The sequence below is a fragment of the Alosa pseudoharengus genome, unplaced genomic scaffold (genome assembly GCF_046254945.1).
Source record: "Alosa pseudoharengus isolate Yale_2024_CS ecotype anadromous, Long Island Sound unplaced genomic scaffold, YU_APseudo_1.1 YU_APseudo_1.1_scf_15, whole genome shotgun sequence".
In the NCBI taxonomy this organism is placed as follows: domain Eukaryota; kingdom Metazoa; phylum Chordata; class Actinopteri; order Clupeiformes; family Clupeidae; genus Alosa; species Alosa pseudoharengus.
In genome coordinates this window covers 12532151-12558271 of record NW_027468620.1, presented here as the reverse complement: position 1 = coordinate 12558271, position 26121 = coordinate 12532151, and the positions used below count along the sequence as shown (strand labels likewise).

Sequence of the window (26121 nt, the reverse complement as noted above, 5' to 3'; positions counted from 1 at the left end):
GGTTACATCAAAACAAATAATTTTTTATGAATCAGATGTGACGTGATCAGGTAAGAGGTTTGGAACAAAAACGGTAATGCTGCTTTGCGATTGTTGGACTGATTTTGACAAGTTGTCGTCGTTCTGTCTTCCACATTCATGAAAGGTTTGGTATGAATGTTGATGTCTCATGAAACAGTCATGAATGCTTTATGTGCAGTTTATGACAGCTGCTATGAATGTGTTATGAACTCACCCGTCAAGTAAAGTGATACCAAATATATATAGGCCTATATATATATATATATATATATATATATATAATTTTTTTTGTTTTTTGTTTTTTAATGTAAGTTAATACATGTGTTGTTCCACTTCATTTTACATAATAATGAAGAAAAAAAAGTCTTACCTTTGAAAATTTGGTAGATGTGACTCCACAAAATATGGCCGAAATAGCGTAAATTAATTTATTAAATCGTGTATGATGAGAAGGTGTGGCCCTTGACATTACAGAGGTTACTGAGCAAAATAGTTGGAGTTTTTGGCAAGATAGTGTGCTCTACCAAACGGTTAAAAAACGGTTAAAGTGTGCTCTACCAAACGGAGCAGGCCATGTGTAATGTCCTCCAAAAAAATAAATTCATACTTCACATTCCATAAAAGATGGGGGCAGTATACCTCCAGAAAGTGAGTTGGTCTACCCTAGAGTAACAACCGAGAAACGCAGTTTGGCTGGCGGTTATGTTGCCCGCATACCGCCTCCCATGGCCGAAACTGGAATTATGACACCTGTCGGGCTGTGGCTAGTAATTGTCGTGGAAAAAACGGTCCACTTCCGAATCCAATGAACAATTTATCACTTAACTACTTACTAATTAGCACTCTGGAACAAAGCGTCCGAAGGAGACAATGCAGACAGGAGATCTCTGAAGACTGTTGATCTTATTCACCGTATTGCAGTGATAGTCCAGCCTAAACGATGTCCAGGTGTCAAGCAATAGGATGATGTGAGATGTCATCAGCTGGCGCCCCCGATGAGATCTGACTAACAGGTGGCTGCGACCAATCTTTTATACTCCTTAACCTTGGGGTTGGGCCCTCTCGCCACCCTCGAAAGACACCTGTTGGCCTATCAGCATCCACCAAGGTTACGACTATTGGTGGAACCCATTGTCTCATCATGCATAAATTTTATGCAAAACTGTTTTCTGGGTTTTTCCCAGATTCTGGTTTTTTCCAGTTGTAACAGGCTTCTTATCTTGCCACCTGTTACTTGGCCTTGCTGTTACCACCATTACATCCTCCAATTACATCATCCTCTCGCTCTCGGCCATCTAGTTCACTGTGAACTCCTTCACCTCGTCCATCTAGCCAGGTGTCACTGTGAACTCCTTCACCCCCTCGACCATCCAGCCAGGTGTCACTGTGAACTCCCTCACCCCACTCCTTGACTGCTGGTCTGGTCTGTTTAAGATGTGTACAGGCCTTGAAGTCTCATAATACTTGCAGTAGGCTAATATCAAAGTTTATAAAAACCATACATGCATCCGTTAAGTCATTGAAATCCACCACATAATTTAGCATGCTAATTACAGTGCATGAAAATGCACTGTTCTGTTATCCGAAGTCTTCTTCTTCTTCTTCTTCTTCTTCTCACCAAATTTCTGCGTCTAATTCAGCTTCAACCGTTTAACGTAGAAACTTCGTTCAAACTTTGTAACGTAGGTCTTGAAAAGGAGACTTGAGGAATGTATTTTTCACTTTTGTAAACTTTATACTTTTTGAGATATTAATAAAAAACAAGCTTATTTTTCCCCATAGACTTTGTATGGGGACTATGACATCATAATGGGCTAATTAACTTGATTCAGGGGCGTAACTATCGGTAAGCAGGGTACACGGTCGCTTACGGGCCCGGACCAATCAGGGGCCCGCATCACACTGGAAATACATGATTGACGGCCGGGCCCCCTATCGCAATAACCGTCACTCGCGACCGGGCCTTTCACTGTAAAACGGACATTGTTCAGAGCTCAACACAGCCCAGCATAGTCCATGTTAAGATTATCTTTGTTGGACCAAACCAGGTAATAAATAAACTTGTTTGAGTTTAGGAGCAATACACCTTGTCTAAAGTTATTCATTAGCCTTTAGGTTAATAGACTAATGATGTCTGCCTATCAGTGTTGGGAGTAATGCGTTACAAAAGTAATGTAATTACTGTAATATATTGCTGTTTGCGGTAACGCGGTAATGTAAGGCATTACAAAAAAAAAATTGGGTAATATTTACTCGGTACAAACTTCAGTAACGCGCGTTACAATGCAGTTTAACCCAAAATTAAGCGCTTGTTTTGTTTTGATATATATTTGCAAACACCACACAAGAACAACAGAGGAGAAAAAATCCGCGCAAAATAGTAGAACGTTATCTCCTGATACTGGTTGAATATGACTGTGGCTGCACCAGACTCGCAGGCGGACTCTATTTGCGGGAATACACCGAAGCCTACGCTCATTATTTTCAGCTTGTCAGAGACAAGGCTATGAAGAACATAATAGTTCATAGCGAAACCGAAAGATCTCTCAACTCGCGAAATAGCACAAGTAAATTAATGAAACATCTAAAGTAGTGCCACGCTAATCTTTTTGATTCTTGATAAAACACAAACTATGCTGTTGTGCATGTCAGCTTTGTGCTGTGAACTTGAATTGAAGAGAATAAAGGGATAGAAATGCAGAAAAAGATTGTGTAGCCTGGCAGTGCCACCGCTCCCACCACGCGCATCACGCACTTTGCGTTGGGCACCATTGCAAATGCACCAAAGGACAGAGGGGGCACCCAAATGTAACCAATGACTAGTAGCTTTACTGAAAACTGCGTTTCACTCTTCATCAATAACGTTTACAATGTCAAAATGCACTAACACGATGTTACATGCAAGTTTGATACCTTTTGGGTTCTCTCAATCACCACATAGTACTAGAATTGGTGGGTCTTCAATCAATCGTTTTCCAAGCATTTAGGCTACATGAAGCACGATATGCTGAGTCGGCTGAAACGCATTCCATTCAGATAGCTAGGTGGAGACCAGGCTCATAATTCACTTGTATTCGCAAAACAAAATGTGAAGCAACATGTCATTGCATACTTCCATTTCCAAAGCAATGAAGGTTGCTTAAAACAACTTAACATTGTGCATATTATTGTTAATATTGTGCTATCAATGTAACTCAAACAAATAAGGCTTGTAAACAAGAGCTGGCAAAAGGGCATTATGACAACGTAAATATCAATGCTCTTAAAGTGACAGTGCACCATTTATAAGTAAAACAGCATTTCTTCAGAAATTAATGTTTAAAAATACACAGTAATGGTCTGTATATAATAGGCCTTTTATTTTACTTTAGGTGTTTGAGTTATCATTTAAATGTCACTTACTCAAAGCCACTCACTTAGGGCACCGAAATGGCCAGCAGGCCACCATCTTGACATGTCTTTATTAAAGGAACCGTATGTAAAAAATGTATTTCAATTAATCATAAAATTGCCCTGATATGTCACTAGACATTAAGAAATCATGTTCATTTCAAATACTCACTTCATACAAATAATCACTGACAACAGTAGTCTGGCCAGGAGATTGTCATTTAAAAAGTGAAGTTGCAGCCCTCAACTGATGTTGATGTTGTCATGTTGTGTTTTGGCCTAATGTGCCACCCTCCACCTATCTACTAATCACAAAGTCAGTAGTGTTTTGTCATCCGGTTGCCAACTCTGCCAGTCAGAGGGGAGGGGAAGGGGATACACTGTCGCCCCTCGAGTTGGGCCATTACATTAGTCATGGCCAGACCCTTAATCTTTCTAGATTCCCAGGGTCTGGATTTTGTCAGGCTATACATGGACATGATTGCTTCAACTTTATGGAGGAATGATTTGACACTACTGCCACCTGTTAGACAAGGCATGGAACAGACAGTGATTGTAGTACCCGTTTTGGCCACAATCTTACATACGGTTCCTTTAATCTTTGATTTACAATATAGTAGGCTCTCTATTGATTTTAATGAGTAGGCCTAGGCCTTAAAGTTACAGTATTTCTATCACAATTTACCAGACTTTGACCTTTTGTCGGTTTTTAACAAAATTCTGACTATGATTGTTCCTTGTATTGCATTATGAGCACTGCGCCTATTGCCATCTACTGTTGCCTTAAGCCTAGCTCAGTCATTATGCTATACCACATCTCCCTCCATTGGAAGAACAAGCTGCATTGAGCGTAATAAACTGCATTTAGAATGGCAAATCCATATTTCTAGATATTTTGGAGTAACTTAAAAGTAATGCAATAGTAGTGTAATGCCTTACAATTCAGAGACAGTAATATTATAATGTAACAAATTACTTTGAAATGACAGTAATAAGTAATGCATAGTACATTACGATTTTGAAGTAACTTGCCCAACACTGCTGCCTATTCACCTATTGCCCATCTTAATGGTTTAAAGTTCACGTATTCTCCCATCAAATAGACTCGTTATACATTTTCGCGTGCAAAAATGCAACAGGTTAGCTGTCTAATATTGTTCACGTTAATGACATTGAAAAAATGTTTCTTGCTACACTAGGATACTCACCGTTTTTTCCTAACATAATTATGACCGCCGCTAGCGAAGCTAGCGAAGCGGTCATATAGGGATTGTCAAAGTTTTTTTTTTTTTTTTTTTTTTTTTTTTTTTTTTTTTTTTTTTCCCGTCATCTACTTCCTGAAATTTTGGTCAACGATACCCGGGGCACCGAAACACCGGGGCACATGAAATTTGGTGGGTATGTAGCCCCACTAGACTTTTACGGAAAAAATTCGTTTGGTCCCCGGGGGCCACTCCCCCTCCGCGCTGGGCCCCCCGAAACCCAAAAAATGCAGTTTTTCCTAAATAACTACCTGAACCGTGGCACCGAGGATGAAGAAATTTTTATGGTATGTTGGTCTCAAGGGCCCACATCAACTTAGCCCATAATCACTCATTTGTGATTTGCACCCCCCCGGTAAAAAATGAAAATGCAATATCATTCTGCTTTAATCGCCCCTCTCTTCAGTAAAGACGTTCAGAACTGCACCAAATTTTATGTGTATGATTAACCTGACATTCTCTGGGGGTATGCCAAGTTTCGTAGAATTTCATCCATGGGGGGGTCTAAAAAATTAAGTTATGTGTACATTTAGTGACTCTACACTCATTGGCCTGTAGATGGTGGTGCACACATATACACATGCACACACACACACAGGCACCCACATACTATCGGTATTAGAACGGCTGATACATAATTACAAATTCAGTAGGATTAAAAGAAAGCCAAAATAAATATTCATCATCATCATCATGGCTGCATTTCCAGTATTGGCGATAAGTAGTCGTTTGTCCACTAGATGGCGCATCGTTGCAGTGAGACGTAATTTTGTTGGAAGTTAATCTAAAGTGGGTTAGAAAGACACTATGCTTCCTACAAGGACAAGACTGTAGGCTACAGTAATTTACCGCAGAGAACGTCTAAGGGTAGGATGATTTCTGCATGAAATGTAATTCCCATTTCCTCTTGAAGCCGAAATAAATCTGAGAATGTTTATCGGACATGCTTGTTTTTTACTGCAGGTAGGCTACGTTAATCCTATCAATAGCAGAACGTAGGTAAAATAATGTTACCGTTAGCATGGTTGAGTGATGGAGGCCAATTTGATTATTGATGTATTTGTAGAAAACCATAAATGCGTTTATAGGCTACCAAGCAAATCGATAACAGCACTAATTGTATCTTTCGACTGTCATCTCATTTGCTTATGACCATAACCTAGGCTACTAACAGGAGCTAAGTGAGTTAGCCACAACACGTTCGCTACGTGATGGTTTTTTAATGGAAAATATATAGGCCTAGGCTACCTGAAAGATAACCTGTCTATGATCCCGTGATGATCTACATCTCCATTTAAACCAGATGTTTTAGAGCGCACGTTGAGATGTATTCAGGGCAGGGCTGTACCTACACATATTTGTTGCACGTGCTACAAAAATCATTCTTTGCGATGGATGATTTAGTACCAACGTTACACCGGTCAGATACAGTTTTGCCTATGGCTATTCCGTGAGACTGAGGCGCTTTTTGTTTGTTCGAAGTGCGTGTTTAGGGTGTGAGAGGGGAGTCGATGTGCTTTGATTCCAGCTTGGTAGTTGTAGTCTATGCGATTAAAAAACACGTGTGTGTGAAGTATCCAAACAATGATAACGCTTTCATTATGGCTGCTTTAGCCACAGACCTTGAGTTACTGTACAGTGGGTTGGGTTCCATTTAGAAGTGTCCACTTCATTCGCCCTTTCCGTGATTCACAGCTACGTGAAATGTATTACTACTGATATGCAAAACTATTAACTTTTCGCCAAGAGGTGGCAGCTTGATACTGTAAGGTGTAAGCCATTGGTTCCAACGGAGATTTTATTTGGGTCGCCAGCATAGCCTGGTGACAATTTGTGTTGTGTAATAGGCCTAGCATAGGGCCTACCTTATATAGCTTATAGTTTGTTAACAGTCACGGTTTTGTCATGCAATGTCTATGCATTTTTGCATTTAGAATAGCTCTAAAACCGGGGGGCGAACACGTCGCAGGGGGGGCGCCAGTGCGTGGATATCTCAATCGCAAAATTAAACAATATTTCTATCGGGCGCCTACCATGGACTAGGCTGGGTGAAAATCAAAAGATTGCGTCAAAAGATTGAGCTTAACCATGGACCTCATGGTTGCAAAATGCAAGGGAACATGAATCAGCATATTATTTGCACAAACAATAACGGAGAGTAGCTCTTCAACTTTGCCCGTTAAAATGTGTATGAACAGTCTCGCAACGCATTTCATGAAGGCCCTTTTGGACATGTCAGTTATTTGCACCACTGGGTAAAACGGCATTTTGTTTTAGACTACTGGTATTTAATTTGTGCATTGACAATAAAGCTGAATATAATTTGAACTAGATGACTAAACCTATGCATATGTAGAAGAAGAAACATTCACAAAAATCCATGACATGACCTCTCTTCTTGATAGCTGTTGAAAACTGCATGGAACTGACAGGGATTGTTTTAGTTTAATAATAAATAAATAAATACATTATGCTGCTACCTTCTGCTTTTCCCAAATACAATGTAGCCTACAGGTGTACCTTTCATCAGTCCAGTTGCAATGGATGGACTATGATGAACTGCCCTACTTGTGATTGTTTAGAGATTTTAAAGGTTTTATAACAATGTTACAGATTTTTTGGCCCAGAAACAAATCTATTCACCTTTGCAGCGCCAGTAGGCTACTTTGTGTGCGGAATGTGTGCAAACACACATTCGAAACAAGCATACACAAAAGTTTCAAGAGTGGGGGATGGAGTAGAAGATGGAGACAAATTCATTAATATGATTTATTTTCGCGGAATGGATGTGCAGGACTGAGCGGCGGTCATATTTTGTACCGCTACGCGGTACATCTAGTTTGAATTTGAATTCTCAAAGTTTCATGTAGCTTACCTGTGACATCCATCACCTCTGCTCGGCGACTCACATCACTATTCCAGCTGATACATCGGACGCACCTCTATGGACGCACCTATCTGCGCTCATAGCCTACTTTCGCTTTCTAATAATATCAAAATTACGTTATATATATATATTTTTTTTTGGTAAGGGGGGCAGCTCAGTCAAAGTGGGCAGACGGACAGTTCTATTATGCACTAGTGCTATGTTTGTGGCTAAATTAACGATTTAGCATAACATAATGACTATCATTAATGCAATTTCATATAGTAGCCTAACCAGCAGTGTTTTTTCATGTGTTAGGCTATAGTGCGCCGTCACCAGTGTTTTTTCATGTGTTGTGCGCCTTCACCAGTATTTTTGTTTTTGTGGTGCACGTACTCCTGATTTTGTCAGTCATCTCATCTCTTATATGCTGTGTCTCAAGGATCCTATCCTGTCCTATTCATGGTAGCCTACTCGTGGACATTGCGTTATCACGTGCTGTAGAAGGGGGGGCCCGCCTTGATAATCCTGCATATGGGCCCGGTGTTGGCTCGTTACGCCACTGACTTGATTTGCACCTGTATCAACTTCCAGCTGCTCAACTAGGTCCCATCAAAAAGCTAGTTAAACTGATTGCACCTGTATCCAGGCCCGGGGTGGGTAATCGGGAGAATCGGGAGAATTCCCGGTGGGCCGCTTCACTTTTGGGCCGGTCGAGGAAAAAAAATATTGACATTTGTCACGTTAGTCTATCTTCTCTTAAAGTAGGCTATACACGTTCCGCATTCTGTGCATGACACCGTTGCCTCTGTATGGGTTGTAGCCTACCATGTGAGGGAGTTCTCCCCTCCCAAAAAGAGTTGGTTGGGTCCATATCGCCCGTCTTTTCCAAAAAGTTTTCTCTGATAGCCGGGCCGGCCCTACAGTAGCCATAAGCGTCAGGAAGGATGGATGTAGAAAGAGGCCAGGAGGGATGAAACGGCCAGGTAGAATGCTGCTAAATGCGCCAAGCTTCCAGATTACAGACAAAAGTGGCAACTGTAAAGAGAGATAGCCTATAGGCAATGATTAGCCTAATGACAATGTAATTATTGGGCTAATATTGGACGTTTGTCAAGCTATTCGCAAGCAACATATTAAATTACTTTAAAATTAGCCTTTTGTATCCGATTCATAGACTTTGCAGTATGCAAATATTGATAACAAAACTGAAGCATGATCTGTGTAGGCCTATGCAATAAAAATTGTAGCCTCTGAGCAGCAGATCAACCAGTCGACCACTGAAAATGATGAGCCCGAAATTAGTGATGAGGAGGCCATGACTACAGGGACAAGTATAGAGGATAATTTAAGTTATTTAATGTAAGAAAGAGCAATTATGCTACATGATAAACATATATGCCTTGTTTGCTCAGAAGAGGGTGTAGTAAAGGAGTAGGCTAAATCACCTAACAACATTATAGCCTACCCATGCAAAAACATAGCCTAAACATTAGTTCAATATGCCTCTTTGTGGGAAGCGTGGGATAGGCTACATTTCAAAGGCTTTCTTTCTTTCTTTCTTTCTTTCTTTCTTTCTTTCTGTTTTTGTTAACTTGTGGAATAGTGGAATATTTTTTGTTAACTTCTCAGTTGAAGTGAATTATAACCTTTACACATTTGTTGAACCATTGTAGTAATAAAAACTACAGGATAGTAAAAACTGAAATGTTGCTTCATTTATCCAATTTCCACCACTATGGAAAACATGGGCCGGTCTTGGGCCTGAAACTCCCGTGCTGAAAAGTGGCCCCACTCCGGCCCTGCCTGTATCAACTGCTTTCTGCTCAATTAGGCCAACTCTCTCTGTGTATCTCCATTCTACAAGGATATAAGGCACATTCCATCTAACTTTCTATCCATTCATCCTCTTCAAACCATTCACTCATCTACCCATTAAACTATCCCATCAACATCCATTAAACAATCTGCCTATCAACATCCATTCAACTTTCTGTCTATCAACATCCATTACACTATCTATATGTACCTTTAAACTATATACTCTGTCTCAGGCTTTAAACATACAATCTGGCTCTACAGATCCTGTTCAACTATTTCCTCTGCCCACAACTGTTTCAAAATAAATGTCCTCACTACAATAATTTACTATTAAATCATTTAACTATTTAAACTACTCAACTATTTAACTATTTCAACTGTCAGTTGTTATCAACTATGACTTCTGCCAACTGTTATCAAATAAAAGTTTGTTTTGCATTTTATGTTAATATACAGTATGTTTATATTTTCATGCACTGGTAATTTCCTCGAAATTACATTTTCTAGTTCAGGTTGATATCTCTGCAGCACTATACCTTGTCATTTTTTTAATGACATCATCACCCTTATTTCTTTTCATTCTTTTGATGTGTGTAGCTCATTTTTTGGATATTTTTACCTCAATTCTTACACATGGCACCTTTAAAGGGATATACATGCGCTTCTCTCAAAAGAGAAGGCCTGTACCCCTGTTTTGGGTACTTTTGCTGCGCACTGTCAATTTTTTTCTGTTTTTATTAGAGACTCTTGAAAAGTTTTTTCCTTTTTTATTCTTTGGTCAACCTTTTATTATGTTGATACAGCCAACATAAATTGCACCAGCCACTTGTGAGAGCGGAATTAACCCACAAGTAACCTCCAATTAACCCATGCACCAACATCCAATCCACAGCCCTATAAATAACATTCTGCCATTGTTAATACAGTATATCATTGGATGGTCATGTATGATATAATTACGTCTTTGGAACATAGGTTTACTAATGACCTGAGGTATAGAGCCATTCAGTAGACTTGAGTGGTTCCTTTTTAGTGATAATAGCACTTAGATATTCCGGTCTGTAAGGAAAGAACACTTCTATGGAAATGATAGCTTGGTAGGCTATGATAGTTCTACTAGGAAGACTCGTAGTGTAGCTTTTACTCCTCCCATGCTTTCATGGAACCAATCTCAGCTTTGCCTACTTTTTGGGAAAGCCTGCAATCTGATCATTCACTCATTCAATCAGCGCTAGCCTATAGGAATTCAGTGGGCTCTTTAAATATGTTCCACCTAACACTGCTTCTGCTTCTCCGTACGCCGACTTTGACGTCCCCTCCACCTCCCCTCCAGCCACCACTGCCAGCAGTCCACGTCCATCGGGCACGGTCTGCCTACCACATCATCTTCTTTCAGCCACCGCCACCTGTTGGTCCCCGTCTCGTCATGGGGGGGTAGGCTCCCCGCCCCTGCCTTCATCCATCGGCAGGAGACGAGATCCGCTCATCGCTGGACAGATCCGAGACTGGACCTACGCCAAAGACTGTTACCTATTCAGGACTCTTTATCTTGCTTGTATCCAAGCCATTCCTTTACTAATTAAATGGTTAACTGATTCTATTCTGTCTACTGTCTTTCTGGTAGAACAGAGAATACCAACAACTATTGCACTCTCATCAAAAAGAGCTGGGAGACCTGACGAGCAAAGAAAATGTTCAAGTATAACACATCAGCATTTAACAATGCCCCCGACCACCCACCCACACCATCACAGCCTGTTTATGTCTTTTTATGGATTAAATTGCCAACTCGCTGGAACAGGCGTCCCAGTTTATTGTCATGGCTGGAGTGAGTATTATGGTCTGAGTAGTTTGTCCAGTCAGTATGGTCCTTTTTGGTTGCGGTCAAACCCCTGTGTCGATCATTGGCTTGGTTGCTTGCGCTTGTTTCATTTCGCTGACTGTAGCCTGCTGGCGCCTTGTAGCCTGTTGGTGCGTTAGAGGACTCGAAGCGCCGTCTGTTCTCTCCATACTGATCCCAGCGGCGGGGCTCTCTGGTGGTGGCGCTTGACCTCACGCTCGGGGCACTAGATTGCTGGCTTGGTGGTCTTTGCACATTGTCACCTGAGCTCTGGTCGATGCCCTCTGTGCTGAAACGGGGCGCCGATGATTTGCCCATGTCGTTCAGGAGTTTGCTGTGAGACCTCCAGCAGCCGGACCCCCCTGTGGACATTTCTGACCCAGCTGTGTCATCAATACTGACCTGCTGGTCGTCCTCAGAGACTATGGTGTCAGAGCTGCCTCCCGCCGCTTTAGGGAGCAGTCTGAACTTGCTCTTGGGAGAGCCCTCTTTCTTATCTGCTATGTTGAGGAGCGATTTGATTTTCCTGGAGCTCTTTTTAAGGAACTGCGGTGAGCCGATGCCACTGGGCTTGGCTCTTTCTTGCTTTCTGTCTCGCAGTGCCAGCAGGGTGGCGGAGGAGGTCCTGGAAGGGGCCTCTGTCCACGTAGACTCGGACAAAGCTTTGCTCTGGGCAGACCCGTTGAAATCGCAATGTGAGACAGATCTTTGATCCTCACTCAGCCTGCTAACCCTGCTTCCCACGTTTTCTCTAGCAGTGTTTCGCTCCTCATGCACTCTCCTCAGAGAACCAAACATAGGGCTGGTCGTTTCTCTGTGTCCAACATATGTGTTGGACTTTGGATCAGCCACACTGTGCCTCTTCAATTCATTTTCCTGCTGGGCATCCAGGTCCTGGCGTGCCATTCTCCCTCTCACTCTACCTAGAGTGACGCAAGAATGTAAATAGTCTCTCTCCAAAGTGTTACCAGTCCCAGGGTGCTTCGGCTCATCGAGTATTTGCAGACTGAGTCTTTTCAGGTTGAAATCACTGTGCATTGCTCTGTAGTCCACTGGTTCATTATGATTCCACGAGGGGATTGGCTGTGTGTATTTACTGGGTGCCAAGACACTCTGGTCCCTGTATCGTATGGAACTTGAAGAGGCATCTGTGTAACCGTTTTCCATTTGTTCAGGAATGACTGACTTTAAAACAATTGAAGACCTCAGGCGAGAGTGCAGATGCAAAGAAGGCCTATTCTCAGGTACGTCATATTGGTCCAGGTATTCGTGGTTTTCCATGAAGGCGGCATCACTGTTATTTAAGTAGGACTCGACCCTCCAATCACGCATGAATGACTTGGACACCTGCTCTAAACTGGGCATATTCTGCTGCATGTTCATTAATTGTTTTCCACCGCCGTGGTAAGACTGGCGTATGTTGGTGCCGCGGTGGACCTGGTCCATCGGTGGGGCGTGATGCGGGTCGTTGTAACCACCAGGGAGGTGTCTCACGTGACCACCGTAACCTTTACTGTTCGCTGCCACATTCCAGTTGCTGGCTCCATGTCTCATGTAGGAAGGAGTGTAGGTGCCCTCCTGTCTTTCTCCAGCGTAGCTGTGCCTTTTCAGGAAACTCATGGCGTCCATCGTTGATGTATCAACAGCCTGGGGATTATGCATCTTTCGCTCGTGACCGAACGGCTCATGATTGGGCGGTTGTTCCTCGATGCCTGCCATGTGGCTCCCAAAGCCTCTCCTCTCGCAGGCTTGCCTGTAGACGGTGTTGAGGGTGTGACGCAGTTGGTGCTTCCTCTCAAAGGACTGTGGCCCGCAGGTCTCCACTTTGCCACCCAGGCTCTTCCCATTCACCAGGCTGTCGAGAGGCAGCAGCTCCGGAGGGACAATGGAGCGAGCATAGAGAGTTCGAAACTCCTCATCGTACGATGCCACCAGATGGCCAGTTATGACCTGAACCATGCTCAGGTTGATCTTCTCATAGGACCACATCAAGCTGAATGATAACAAGGAGATCATAAAAGTTAGTGATTTTTCATGTAGCCCAACAGCAAACTGAAAACACATAAGATATATATGGGCAGTCTGGTAGAAATGAATAACAATTATTATGAAATGAAAAGATATGCTTGGTTTGCCTGAGGCATGAAGCTTATTTTTCATACTTCATGTAAAATCTTTTTTTTTCTTCCTTCTAGCTAAGTTTTGGTTGAACTGTTACAGTCAATAATTCCTATGAATTATGTCTTGAAGGAAGTAAAAGCAATGACTAAATCATTTACCAAGCATTATAAAAACGTAATCTACAGCACATGTAGTGCTTCTAAAGAAGAAAATTGTACAGAAAAGAGGAGCAACTAATCAGGTAGTGTGTGTGTCATCCTTACCTGTAGGATCCAAAAAACACAGTCCTGCAGTCTACCAACAGAAACCTCTGTTCCATGCTCCCATGAAACGTTGCCCCTGTGCGACAGAGATAGTCTTGTCCTTTTACAGTTCTGACCCGCAGGTTCTGTGGAAAGAGAAGACACAGAGGTATTGTTTCATGGAAATGAAATGGCTCCTATCTCTATGCTTCAAAGCTGTTAGCATGGTATACCCAAACATAAGGGTGAAGGACTGAGTTTGCATATAGCAGCATGGTAATACTGTATCATGGCATTCTCTTCTAAGAACTGGACCCCTTAATGTGTATGTTTAAGGACACTCTCATTCAACCAAGAAAAAGTGATCTGTAGTTCAGGGGAGTTTTCCAAGAAACTCTCATCTGCATTCAGAGCATTTACGGAATATCACATTGTCACACAACCATGCACTGCATCAACCAAAAATATGATTTTGTTGTGATGTCATTTGTATGATTTGACAATTTGTTGTGCTTTAGTTTAGGTGGAATTTTCTTCGGAGTTCCGAGAAACTCCCAACAGCATTCGGGGCAGAGTATCAGATTGGAACAACCATGCACTTCATTAACCAAAGGATGTTGGGCGATGGCAACTGGTGGAATCACATGGCACACAGTGTTAATTAATTAAATAAGAATAAATACTTAATTTGCCTTTTATTGTTGTTTTGACTCCTCTACTTTGGTTTGTGTATGTCAGGGGGTGGCAAAGCATCTGTGTACCTTCAGAAACTGAACAGTTCTAAAAATACATTTTCAAAAAGTTGCTTTCACATTATTTTAAGGCATTATATCTATTCATACTTTGCTCTGTCTGCTGCTATAGTGAGCACAGAACACTCAAAATACTGGCCTGCCCCTACTATCATAGTATTTCTTGGTTTCATAACCATAAAGTAATTATTTCCAGGAGCACTGTAACATGATTGTGGAGGAAATCATAATTGCTTTTCAGTTCAGTCCTAATTGTTATTCTTAAGGTACAGTTAGGTTAGTGAATACCAACACCTTGAATCTTCAAATGATAATAGAGTGGTTGGCAGCGGTCCTATTTAGCTTAGGCAAGGACAAGGACAACATTGCTCTTACTATTAGGTTTCAAAAGCAAATGGGAGAACTCACAAAATGTGACATTTTCTTGGAGATAGAGGCTGACTTTAACATGTATTTTTCCCACAATAAAATTGTAGCATTAACTGGTAGTGGTTCGTCCGTACAAATTAGTAGGAATTTTTGTCAACTGAAATGATAGAATAAAATATATTGTGAGAGAGAGAGAGAGAGAATGTGTTTGTGATGAATTAAAAATTGCTTGAAGTCCATTACCGTCAGCTTGCGTATTTGAATGTCTTGACTCTCCGCCATGGTGAGGAAACTTTTGAACTGAGAGTGATCCAGGAGGACATAGACAGAGACTCCTCTAACAGAGGCATCCACTATTTCCCTGAATATATCCACGTCAGTGAAGACATCCATAGCAATGGCAACGACCTGTATGGCAAGCAAAGAGGGTCACATCAGTATGTATACAAAACCAATGCTTTTAAACCTCAGCAGGACATGACTAAAGGTGAAGGGTGACTAAAGGCTCAACAGAGCAGCACTGCAGTGAAATACTTTTTTAAAGAATGTGTGAAATGCCATAGCAACAAATGCAAAAAATGATGTCAAGCTTTTGTGTGATTTGACCAAGGTGATAATCTTGGTGATCAGCCTTAAATCCCTCAAATGTAAGACAGGAAGACCAGCATTCCAGCTCAAGCTCAAATACGCCATGGATTTGTGAGTACAATGAGTATACAGCAAACAACAGCAACCAATAATTGTAACCAATAATGTAACCAGTAATTTCCAAAGATATGTTTATGCCCAAAATCATATGTTTGAAAACAATAACAAAATACACAAACCAACTAAACAGCATTTTTTGGGTTTTTTTATTTTTTATTTAATCCTCCTGTTGTGTTCGCGGTCAAATGTGACCGATTGACTATTTTTTTCTCTCAAAATATTGTTGACTTATTCTGACTACCATGAGGCTCACTATGCAGGTTTTTTTAGCTTAATTTACCTTCATTTAACAGCTTCAGAGTCATTGGAATGGTTATATAACTTTTTTCTGGTTGAATGGTGGCCGTGTCGCTTCCCCCTAGCGCCTGTGAGCGGAAAAACCACCCTTGCAACTGTGGGCCGGCGGGCCGACGGCCTCAGTGTCAGGAAGTATACCGAGTGTAATGAATTGCTTTACTGCATTCAAATACACATACATGCCAGGCACCGGCTAGAAAAAGGTAGCGAGAAAATAGTAAGGAAATTGCCAATACTGCATAGTTTACCTTTAACACAGGGCATCTAAACACACAACACAAATTTTGATAATTTTCAGAACAATTTGAGTGTTTTATTTAACTTTAGATAACCCATGTGTATTCCTGGTCAAAAATGACCAGCCATGAGAAATGAATGGGTAAGAAAATGGTCAGTGTATAAAATTGAGTCCAGGCACATTACTGATCAGATGGACTGTGTGTGCTTCTGTACATTAAAAAACACACACAAACACACACTCACGCCCCCTCTTTGGTTCTATGCCAGCCCCCGTATCTTCCCCTTGCATGAGCTCAAGTCAGTGAGGCCTGCAGGCCATAAATAGCAAATGGAAGTTCAGAACTGGTTATATCCAATAGAACACAGAACAGAAGTTGAAACAAAGGTCTATATACCATTCATGCCAGTCATATTCCTGTTTTTCACTATTTTCATCCAAACCAGAAAAAGCTCAAATGGCGTCAAAGTGTAGGCTAATATATATTTGGACATATTTAACTTTTTTTTTTTTAAATGTGCACCTATTAAACACAGAAATCACCCCCACACACATTTACTCACTCACACTACAGCCTTGGATGCAAAAGCTACATATTTGACATTCTAAATACCAATAGTAGTCTAAGAAAATAAATTCTGTGTTAAAGAAAACAGTACTATTGTTGTCTTTATCACTATAAGTATAAGTAATTGCAACAATTTAATCTGATTATAATGCAGAATATTATCTGAATACATTGTTGAATTTGTCTTTTAACAGCTATGAAGAGAATAAACTCAAAGGAGAACTACAAACATTCAGATTGAAGCCCACCATTGAGAATAGCCCAAGTGCTATACAATATTTGGTGGCATTCTGTTTTACACAGTTGTGATTTTTAACAGTGAACCTTTACGTTAGCCTAGAAATCTAGACGCACCCTAGCGGCTGCAAATTAATTTGCTCAGACATATTCATTTCAATGATATAGGATGGCCCGCCAGGCTACCTTTACGTGATATACCCATCTTAAACTGTCTTTTGTTGTTTGTGAAATAAATATTACACAATATTATTCCACTGCTTGGTTGAATTTTACGGAGCCCGGGAGAGCTCACTTTTAAGTGTTATTTTTTCTGGTCGTGATTATTTGTGAGCACGTTTTCCTTTAATTGAGCCCTCGAAATAATAAATCGTGAGCACGTTTTCCTTTAATTGAGCCCTCGAATTAATAAAACGTGGCCCCGTTGTAGGCCTAAATTGAGCTCTCGAAATATGTATTTCGTGCTCACATTTAGTAATTCCCGACATTTTCTCACCGCTCGCTGTGCTGTGGTGGCAACTTCATGTTACCTTGGCATGGACTAGGCCTACAGCTGTCTGTGACAGTTCATATTGGTAATGTGATGATAACCGTAGGCAGCTAATTAAAGCCTTTAGGTGGTCAGGATGGTTTATAGCGGAATTCTACTCTTTGTAGCAGGGGCACCTGTGGTGTCAACCGCCAGCTATGGAGACCCATAATGGGGAAATTCTACTAGGCTACTCGGGCTCTGTTGTAATGACCGGTTTCCACTATCTCTTGGATTGTTGACTGAAGCCTACGTTAACTGTGAGGTCTAGAAGGCAATCGAAGCACACACAGCGACAAGCTCCCAAACAATTACAACACGTAGACCTACTGCTGTTGGTACAAAGGCTACTGCGTATTAGTAGTAGCCTAATACCCACCCAATACAATAAGGTTCCCTCTAGCGCCCGATGAGCCTCACCATATAACCCACCCGCACACCGATATGATGCACACAACGAGGTAAGCTTTGATACGGACTATGAAACGGGAGACATAAACAGTGACGTTCACAATGCTCAGCTTCTCAGGCTATGTAGCCCAGCTCACACCGTTCGCGATAAACACCACAGCTCTGCATAAACTTGGACCTCAACAAACACTCAAAACTTCGGCAAACATTCAGCTGGACGAAGATGGCAAGGGGCTTGTGCAAACACACACAATCATCTGCTCTCCCATCTATAACATACCTAACAGGGCTATCCAGGTGCACTGCAATCAGAGATTCCCCCTATCACTACAAGCGACACACCTCCCGACGTCATTCCCGGGGATACCCCTTGACACCACACTACATTTTTGTGCACACAATTTAATTTCTTCGAGCCCACGTTTTAATTATTCGTGGGTGCGTTTTACTAGATCGAGATCTCGAATATACTATAACGTGCACATGTTTACATGTGTCAAGACAATATTGAGTGCACGTTTTACAAATTGTGGCCACGTTTAAGTATATCGTGCACACAATGTTCTATGCATGTTCACAAATTGTGCTCTCATTTTAATAAATCGTGCCCTCGTTTTAATGGTGCACTCGTTTAATAAATTGTGCCCTCGTTTTATATGCTTAAAACGAGAGCTCAATTTAGTAAAATGAGCGCACACTATAATAAAACGAGAGCACAATATAATAAATTGCGCACACGATTTAGTAAACCGAGCGCACAATTTAGTAAAATGAGCGTACGATTTAGTAAAACGAGTGCACAATATAGTTAAACGTGAGCACAATTTAGTAAAACGAGCGCACAATGTAGTAAAATGAGCGCACATTCTCTCAACATGCAAAACATTTTGCAATGACACCTCTAGGGCTCCATAGAATTTCCCATTGTCCTACGTAATTTAGAACGACCATTAAAGGGGTGGTTCAGGATTTTGGACATAAGACCTAATTTCCAAGTAAGCAAGTGTGATATTTATCAGTGGAGACCGTTTTCAACACGTTTCATCCAGTCCTTGTAATTGCAGAGTTCGCAGGTGCTAGGCTAGCGCAAGTCAACGGTATGTGCTAGCCTGCCACTAAAAACAGTCTTACCCACTCCACAGTACACCCGAGGCAAATAAATTATAACGCCGGACTATCGATGTAAATGTCTGTATTGATACTGTTATTTCTAACGTTATTCTATCCTTGCATTTCAACGATCGCATTACATTTTGAGGGACTAGTTTCTTACCACGACGGAATTATACTTGCTCCGGTTAGTAGTACTGCGCCGAAAAGTAAACAGTAAAGCGCACTCCAATGGGGATACTTAGTAGTAGCCTTGGTAATATCAGTCCGCTGCTGAGATGCAAAATGACTACCAATTTCAGGGACCAAAGTATAACTATTGCAACGCGATGCGAGGGTAGTTGTATTTCTTACACTATTCTATCAACACAGACATTTACATCGATTGTCTGGAATTTACCTCGGGTGTACTTTGGAGTGGGTAAGACTGTCTTTAGTGGCAGGCTAGCACATACCGTTGACTTGCGCTAGCCTAGCACCTGCGAACTCTCATTCAATTACAAGGACTGGATGAAACGTGTTGAAAACGGTCTCCACTGATGAATATCACACTTGCTTACTTGGAAATGAGGTCTTATGTCCAAAATCCTGAACCACCCCTTTAACCGTATGTTATCTGCACACCTATGAAGTAGATCCAATTTTTTGGCCGTATCACACTTGTATATTAATTCGCCGAACTCGTTGTGAACTTTAAATGAACTGTCACGTTGCATCCGAGCTGTAAAATGCAGACGTTCAGAACATTGCAACATTGTAGCATATGACGGAGGTGGCTTTTAGCTAGATTGATGACAGCAGGCTAAGTAAAATAGCGACGTTTCAAAGCTAAAGTTAATCAGAATCTTGGGATACGCCCGCTTGACAACGGGAGAGATGGAACTAACGACTGGCCTTTGGCCGTAGCAACCATCCATTTAGAACTAGTAACGGCAGTTTGTCCTGTGAGTTGAGAAATTAGTTGATATGTGTCGAAAGAAATTAGTTCTACAAACAAGACAGTTTTAGCGATTAAAACGTTTAAATTGTAACAGGAAATGAACACAACGCAAGTGGCAACAGTGGAATAAGCGGGATAATGGACTCCACGGTGGTCTGTTCACAGAAGTTAATACACTACGAGGTTTAAACGGCCCTCCGCTTCGCGTCGGGACCGTTTTACTTCTGTGAACAGACCACCGTGTCGTCCATTATCCCTTACTTAATATGACACCATATAATTTGGAACTCCACAAGAAATTATGACAATAAAAAGGCTTTTGGGGTCTAAATCATACAAATCTCAATGGAACAGATAGGAAATAGGGTCAGCAAAAGTCACAAGCATTTTCTTTTTTTATATCAAGGTATGTATGGACAAATGCCTTACTTTGTGTATTGATGAAGAAATATATTGTAAAATGTAAGAAATTTGCACAAGGAAATGCTAGATCTTGATGAAGTAATGATAGAAGGTTATGATACATTGACTCACATAAAAAATATAGCCCATTATAATTTTACACACAATAACTTTCATGTCACACCATATGACAATTTTAGTCACTACCACAACAAATTAGTGAATAAATATGAATTCCAATCCACAATCTAAAAGACCATAGATATGTTTGGGAATGGGAGAGTCAGTAGCCTACAACAGGACTAAGTGATTATCTGAATCTTTCTTTTTGGCCTAAAACGTCAACCATTTACATTGTCAACAAAGTAATACATAGGCCTACTAATTATTACATACATTGTCAACAAATCAATAATTAAATTTAGCCCAATTTAAAACTCTGTACATTTTGCTACAGATATCTGTCTAACAATGACCCATCAGCTTTTGAGAATATCGGTATTCTGTTACATTTGATTTCCAGAATCCATTCATTGTGTAGGCTTTTCCCCATAACCATTACTTACAGTAGCATCACTTTTTATAAAGCTACCATATAAGTGAAAGTGTGTATGTAAAACCATATAGTCTAAAATGCTCTGTTGTCCAAGTATCATTGCATGCTAGAGTAACAGTATAACGCAAATGTTGTGTATGGAACAGACTGTAAAACAGAAGAGCAACCATGCAGGCACCTTTGCCTGAAGTTGAGATAATGGTGTGTGATATGAAAATTAGGTAGAGGAGCCTTCTATCATCCCACAGTTATGTTGATTGAATCACCCCTCGATTACTGTGACAGTCCAATTATTGCGAATTAAATTGTTCTTTCAGGTTGTTGCTGCCTTCACACCTGTGTCTACCAATGGGAATACCCTTGAAGAGCAAGAGCATGTGTATTCAACAGGTCATTTGTCCCAGTGACATGACACAACACAAAATAGCATAGCTCAGCACACACAACACAGCACAACACAAAACACAGGAGGACACCATGTCATGCCACATACGGTGTATTATGAACATAAATACAACGCACCCATCCATTTCTGAAACAATGAATCAAAAAGCAAGAGTTCACTTGCACTGTACTGTATTGTGACTCATGGTAGTTTTCCATCACCGTAGTTGGTCCCTCCCAAACATTTGAAGAATAAGCAGTTGAACAAGATCATGGGCACACACCCTAGACACCGCCCTAGCCTTGCCCATCATGAGAACAGCACCGGGCCTGTAAAAATACTGTGCACATGCTTGTGGCCCTAATCCAGTAATGAACACAGACAGCCAATCCCTCAAATATTGGCAGAACGTCTGCCATTTGTGGTAATTCATGGGAATGGATAGGCTCTGTCATTTACTAGAGGCTCTGTGAAATTGCGAAAACACTGCTATTTTCACCACTATCGGATAAAACCTTTTATTCACACCTACAATAAATTAAACACACAAAACAACAACAGCAGAGAGGCCTCCAAGCATGAACATTACCTCCTGCGCGTCCTGGATGTGTTTCCGAATCACCTCCTTTATGGTGGGGCTGCTTTGTCTGGGTGGGTGAAACAGAAGCTCCACCTTGGTCTGGATCCTGTCGTTGACAAAGTTGGGCCAGCCTAGCTCCAGGTTGGGGGTCGCCACGTCCGAGTGCGTGGGCCAGTATGTGCCGGACGAGGACTTGCTATCCGGCGAGCCGTCAACCTCCCCCGAGTGGTAGCTCTCTGCGGGTCGCTCCGTGCTGTGGGCGATGAAGAGGAGCTCGGCCTCTGAGAGGAAGGCGCCGACCTTCTCGACCTTCAGGACGTCCCGGTAGGCATCCTGTCCGCCGCTGACGAGGGCATCGATGGCCAGCCTGTACGCCTCCCGGTAGTGCGGCTGCACATAATCGTCCATCTTAAAGTCATCTTTTAAAGAGGAGAGCTGGGACAGACGAGACTCCAGCATGACTGTGGCAGAAGGCTCCCACACTTTTCAGTAAAGGTAAACACCTGTGAGAAACAAAAAGGTGTTGAAAAACAGTCATCAGTATCAGTCATCAATACCTCATAAAGAAATAATTAAGTATAATTAAGCAATAAGCCCGAAGAGACCGTAGGTTCCAGTGATTTTAGAACAGCTAAGGGGTGTTCTTAGGCATGAGGTGCCCCCCCCATCCATTGCTTTTCTGAAATGGTTCGGCAAGATATCATAAAATAAAGACACAGTAACTAGAAATGTAATGATTTATTCATAGATAATCATTGTTTCGCCAAGAAATATATATGCATATATAATATGGTTGCAAAGCAATGACACAACGAGACATAGCAACTCAGTATCAATTTGTGGTGCCACAGTAATACAAAATGTGGTCAAAGTGAAGGGTTCCGTTGGGTTTTATAATGGCATCAAACATGACAAGCAAAGACCATAACTATCCTTTTTAGAATACTGAATTTAAACAAGTTCACTGTAAGAAACTGACTGGCTCAGATACTGGAAGACCAATCAGCTTTGCAGCAGACTGACATGGATGGATGCCCATCTCCTGGTATGACAAGGACAACAGTGTGTGGCATATATTGGCACAATACCGATGGAAACAATGGAAGAGAAATACAATGCCAGTAAATAAACAAGAAATACAAATAGCAGTAAATAAACAACAAATACAAATGCCAGTATGACTTGTATGTCTAAAGTGATGAACGGACCAGACATTGTGCCAAATGTCGGTGCAATGCTAATGAAACCAGCTGAGAAATGCCTACATGTATTTGACTAATCTTAACCACAAATGCATCACAGTGAAACTGCATGTGACAGCCAGAGCAGGTTAAAAGGGAAAGCAAAACAGTAGTTATGACTAAAAAGGGCAATGGCAATCTTTATGGTGATTTGCTTAAATTATGTAATCAGTCTGAAGAATCTCTTTATCATTACCATGCCATGTCAAGGGTCATAGGTTAGAATTGTGATTAATCCGACGTGAGTCATCCGTAATCAGAGGCATATGTGCCCTTGACTTTGTGATTCTGACTATCTGTGTAGGACAAAGTCAAATAAAATCTATTTTTATCTGTGTGATATAGACAACTAATATAGCATATCTATCTCGCTGTCTTTCTCTTTCTCTCTCTCTCTCTCTCTCACACACACACACACAGACACACACACACACACACACACACACACACAGTTTTAAACCTGAGGAGACTGTAGAGAATAGGTAAGCAAAGGGGCATTGTGTCTGGAAACACTTATCTCAGATGACACCCTTTGCCAGAAGGAACACGAGGACTTGTCCAGATTTGTCTGGTGACTACCGGGGAGGATACGCAGACACTGAAACACTTTCCTGGAAAACCAGTCAGTTTGTGTAACTGGTCTTACAGTGTCTCCGATTAAAAGTGAGGAAAATTAGTTCATGTACACATGTGGATTAAAGTCCAAAAAAAATTGTAAAGTATTTTATAAGCTGTGCAACCATGTTACTGAAAATAAAACAGAAACCCGCAATTTTCAGTTCAAAGTGATAAATCTAACGGTGGCTCGTGAGCTTTTCTACTTATATGAAGTTTTTTTTTTTTTTTAATACTTCTATGACTGACTTGAATGATTCAACATCAAAGATAAAGTCGATAAATATACTTATATACGATATTTCTTACTTGCTTATTCTATGAGCTACTAAGTAGCACAAGTCAGTTCAAAATATCATGTCAGTTTCCCTTACCTCTCAGCCTTAGGTAACTGACAATGACTCTAATTCAGTTACTCAACCAGAAACCAACACAATTTGAATTAGATTGACCATTATTAAAGTATTTGTTCAAGTCATTAATGATCCATTGCTGCATGTAGTTGCTGTCAATTATTAGATTAGTCAATTTAGCTCATCTACTGTATGAGGCATATGTTTTTCTTAGCTTGTTGAACATTTACCATTTTACAATAGATATGGTTGGTAGTGCTATGTCTGTGTATGTTTTAAGACATTTTTAAGATCATAGTAGTTTTTTTCAGTCATGACATTTATCAAAAGTATGCCTATGCATACACAATAGCAATTATTCATTATAGGCATACATCATAGTCAGAGTGTGCACCAACACTTCTCAGTGATCACCACTTCAGAAGCCACTTGTCACAGTGTATATAGACTGGACCAGGAGGATCATTTGCATAGAACATAGACAGCTACAGTGTAAATACAATTACTGGCGTACATCAAAGAATGTGGTTTTAACCTCCCTGACAAGAGACTATGTACATGTAGGACACATTTTGTCGGCTTGCTCTAAGGGACTCATCTAACTCTTTTAGCAGATGTCTAATAAGTAGTTTAACTTTTGAAAATATACACTATATTTGGGCATACATATATGAGACCTACAGACTATTCCACCAGACTGTTACTATGGAGTTTCAGTTGAGTTGAAATCTTTCATTGACATGCCAGAACAAGTCAAACATTGTTTACACCTTCAGGCTGTCACAAACTTCAGGTTTACTGTGAGAAAAAGATGGAAACACAGTAAGCAACAGACAGCTCTCTTTTTGATCTCCTTCTCCTCTTTTTCGTTCACACCTGTGGAAGTTTCTGAGTTTCACTTACTGTGACAGCCTGATTAAATCCACCAGCAAACTTCCAAAACACTTCAGAGTAACTCCAGTGGGTTTCAGAGTGCCAACGATTAACTAAGGACAGTGAATCTCCTCATTCATGCCAACTAAACAACATCATCAAGGAGGAGGGAGAAGAAACGAGCGAAAGCAAAGGTGTGCTCACCTGTAAGTCTCTGTGAGAAACTAACAACAGGTGAGCATTCGAGTGTTCACATGCAAATAACCGGCTCTAACAACTTCCCCACAGGCCGCAGGCAGCTCAGAACCTGTTTGGCATATTTAGCCACACCTCCTCCTCCTCCCTGGCCCAGAGTAAAGTTCACTTCAGTGGCGACATGGTGTATGGAACTGATTGCTTTTTTTTTAGATTATCCAGAGTGGATGGTGGCAAAGTGCAAAAAAGGTCAACAAACAATCAACTTGGGATCGTTAAACACAACACGTCAATAACTAGATGTACCGCAGAGCGGTACAAAATATGACCGCCGCCCAGTCCAGCACATTTTTTCCACAAAAATAAATCACGCTGAAAGGCCTATATGATTCTAACTTTCTCACTAAATTGCATTATCCACACTCAATTCTCACTGGTATCTGCTAGACAACAAGTACCAAAACATGATTAGTTCATAGATTTCACATGTAAAGTTCATTTTATACAACCCCACCCCCATCTTGCCTGTTCATACTGTAATTCTGAGAAATTCTTGAATTGTGTGCATGTGTGCGTGTACACGTTTATGTTCATGTGTGTGTGTGTGTGTGTGCGTGCTTGTGTGTTTGCCTGCGTATGTGTGTTTGTGCATGTGCATGCATGCGTACATATGTCTACTGTGTGAGTATGTGTCATACGTATGATTACTGTGAATGTATGTGTGTGCGTGTGTATCTGTTTATGCACATGTGTGCACATGGAATGGGTTAACATGAACCCTGGAGGCAAACATACGGAAAAAAATGGTCATCCTAGGCCCTACGGTTCTCAAGATATTCACAGAAAACTGTGTCTGCCCTACCCTCCTTTCGGGGGGTCCAGTACAGCGGGGGGGCTACAGATCAAAACGAAAAACGATGGTTCCATGCTATCCATGTGGGGTTACATGCCCACCAAGTTTCGTGTACCCCGGTCTTTCAGTGTCCCGGGAATCCTTGTTGGTGTACGGTCACTAAATGTACACATAAATTATTTTATTGTAAGGCCCCCCATGAACGAAAGTTCACAAAACTTGGCATGCATTCGGAGGGTGTCATAATGATCCTACACTTTCAATTTCGTGCAGTTTTGACCATGTCAGCCAGAGATATTGTGATGAAAACACCTAATTTTTTGCTTTTTAAATTAAATAAAATTTT

General features: G+C 41.1%; 1 protein-coding gene across 1 annotated transcript; it reads right to left on the bottom strand.

Moving 5' to 3' along the window:
* Positions 1-8947: 8947 nt before the first annotated feature.
* On the bottom strand, positions 8948-24969 carry fam83b (family with sequence similarity 83 member B). The gene is made up of 5 exons (XM_076285587.1): positions 24758-24969; positions 21655-22148; positions 14928-15092; positions 13585-13709; positions 8948-13193 (listed from the first exon to the last, which is right to left on the bottom strand). The coding sequence occupies exons 2-5, from the start codon at positions 22102-22104 to the stop codon at positions 11120-11122; spliced, it is 2814 nt and encodes a 937-aa protein (XP_076141702.1). The 5' UTR covers positions 22105-22148; positions 24758-24969; the 3' UTR covers positions 8948-11119.
* Positions 24970-26121: the final 1152 nt, after the last annotated feature.

What these genes read in the sequence shown, in the direction of transcription:
- fam83b (XM_076285587.1), bottom strand. Translation starts at nt 22,104, where the DNA reads ATGCTGGAGTCTCGTCTGTCCCAGCTCTCCTCTTTAAAAGATGACTTT. An exon ending in ACATCCAGGACGCGCAGGAG is followed by an intron (nt 15,093 to 21,654) that starts GTAATGTTCATG and finishes CTTGCCATACAG; the next exon opens with GTCGTTGCCATTGCTATGGA. An exon ending in TTCAAATACGCAAGCTGACG is followed by an intron (nt 13,710 to 14,927) that starts GTAATGGACTTC and finishes CTCTTTCCACAG; the next exon opens with AACCTGCGGGTCAGAACTGT.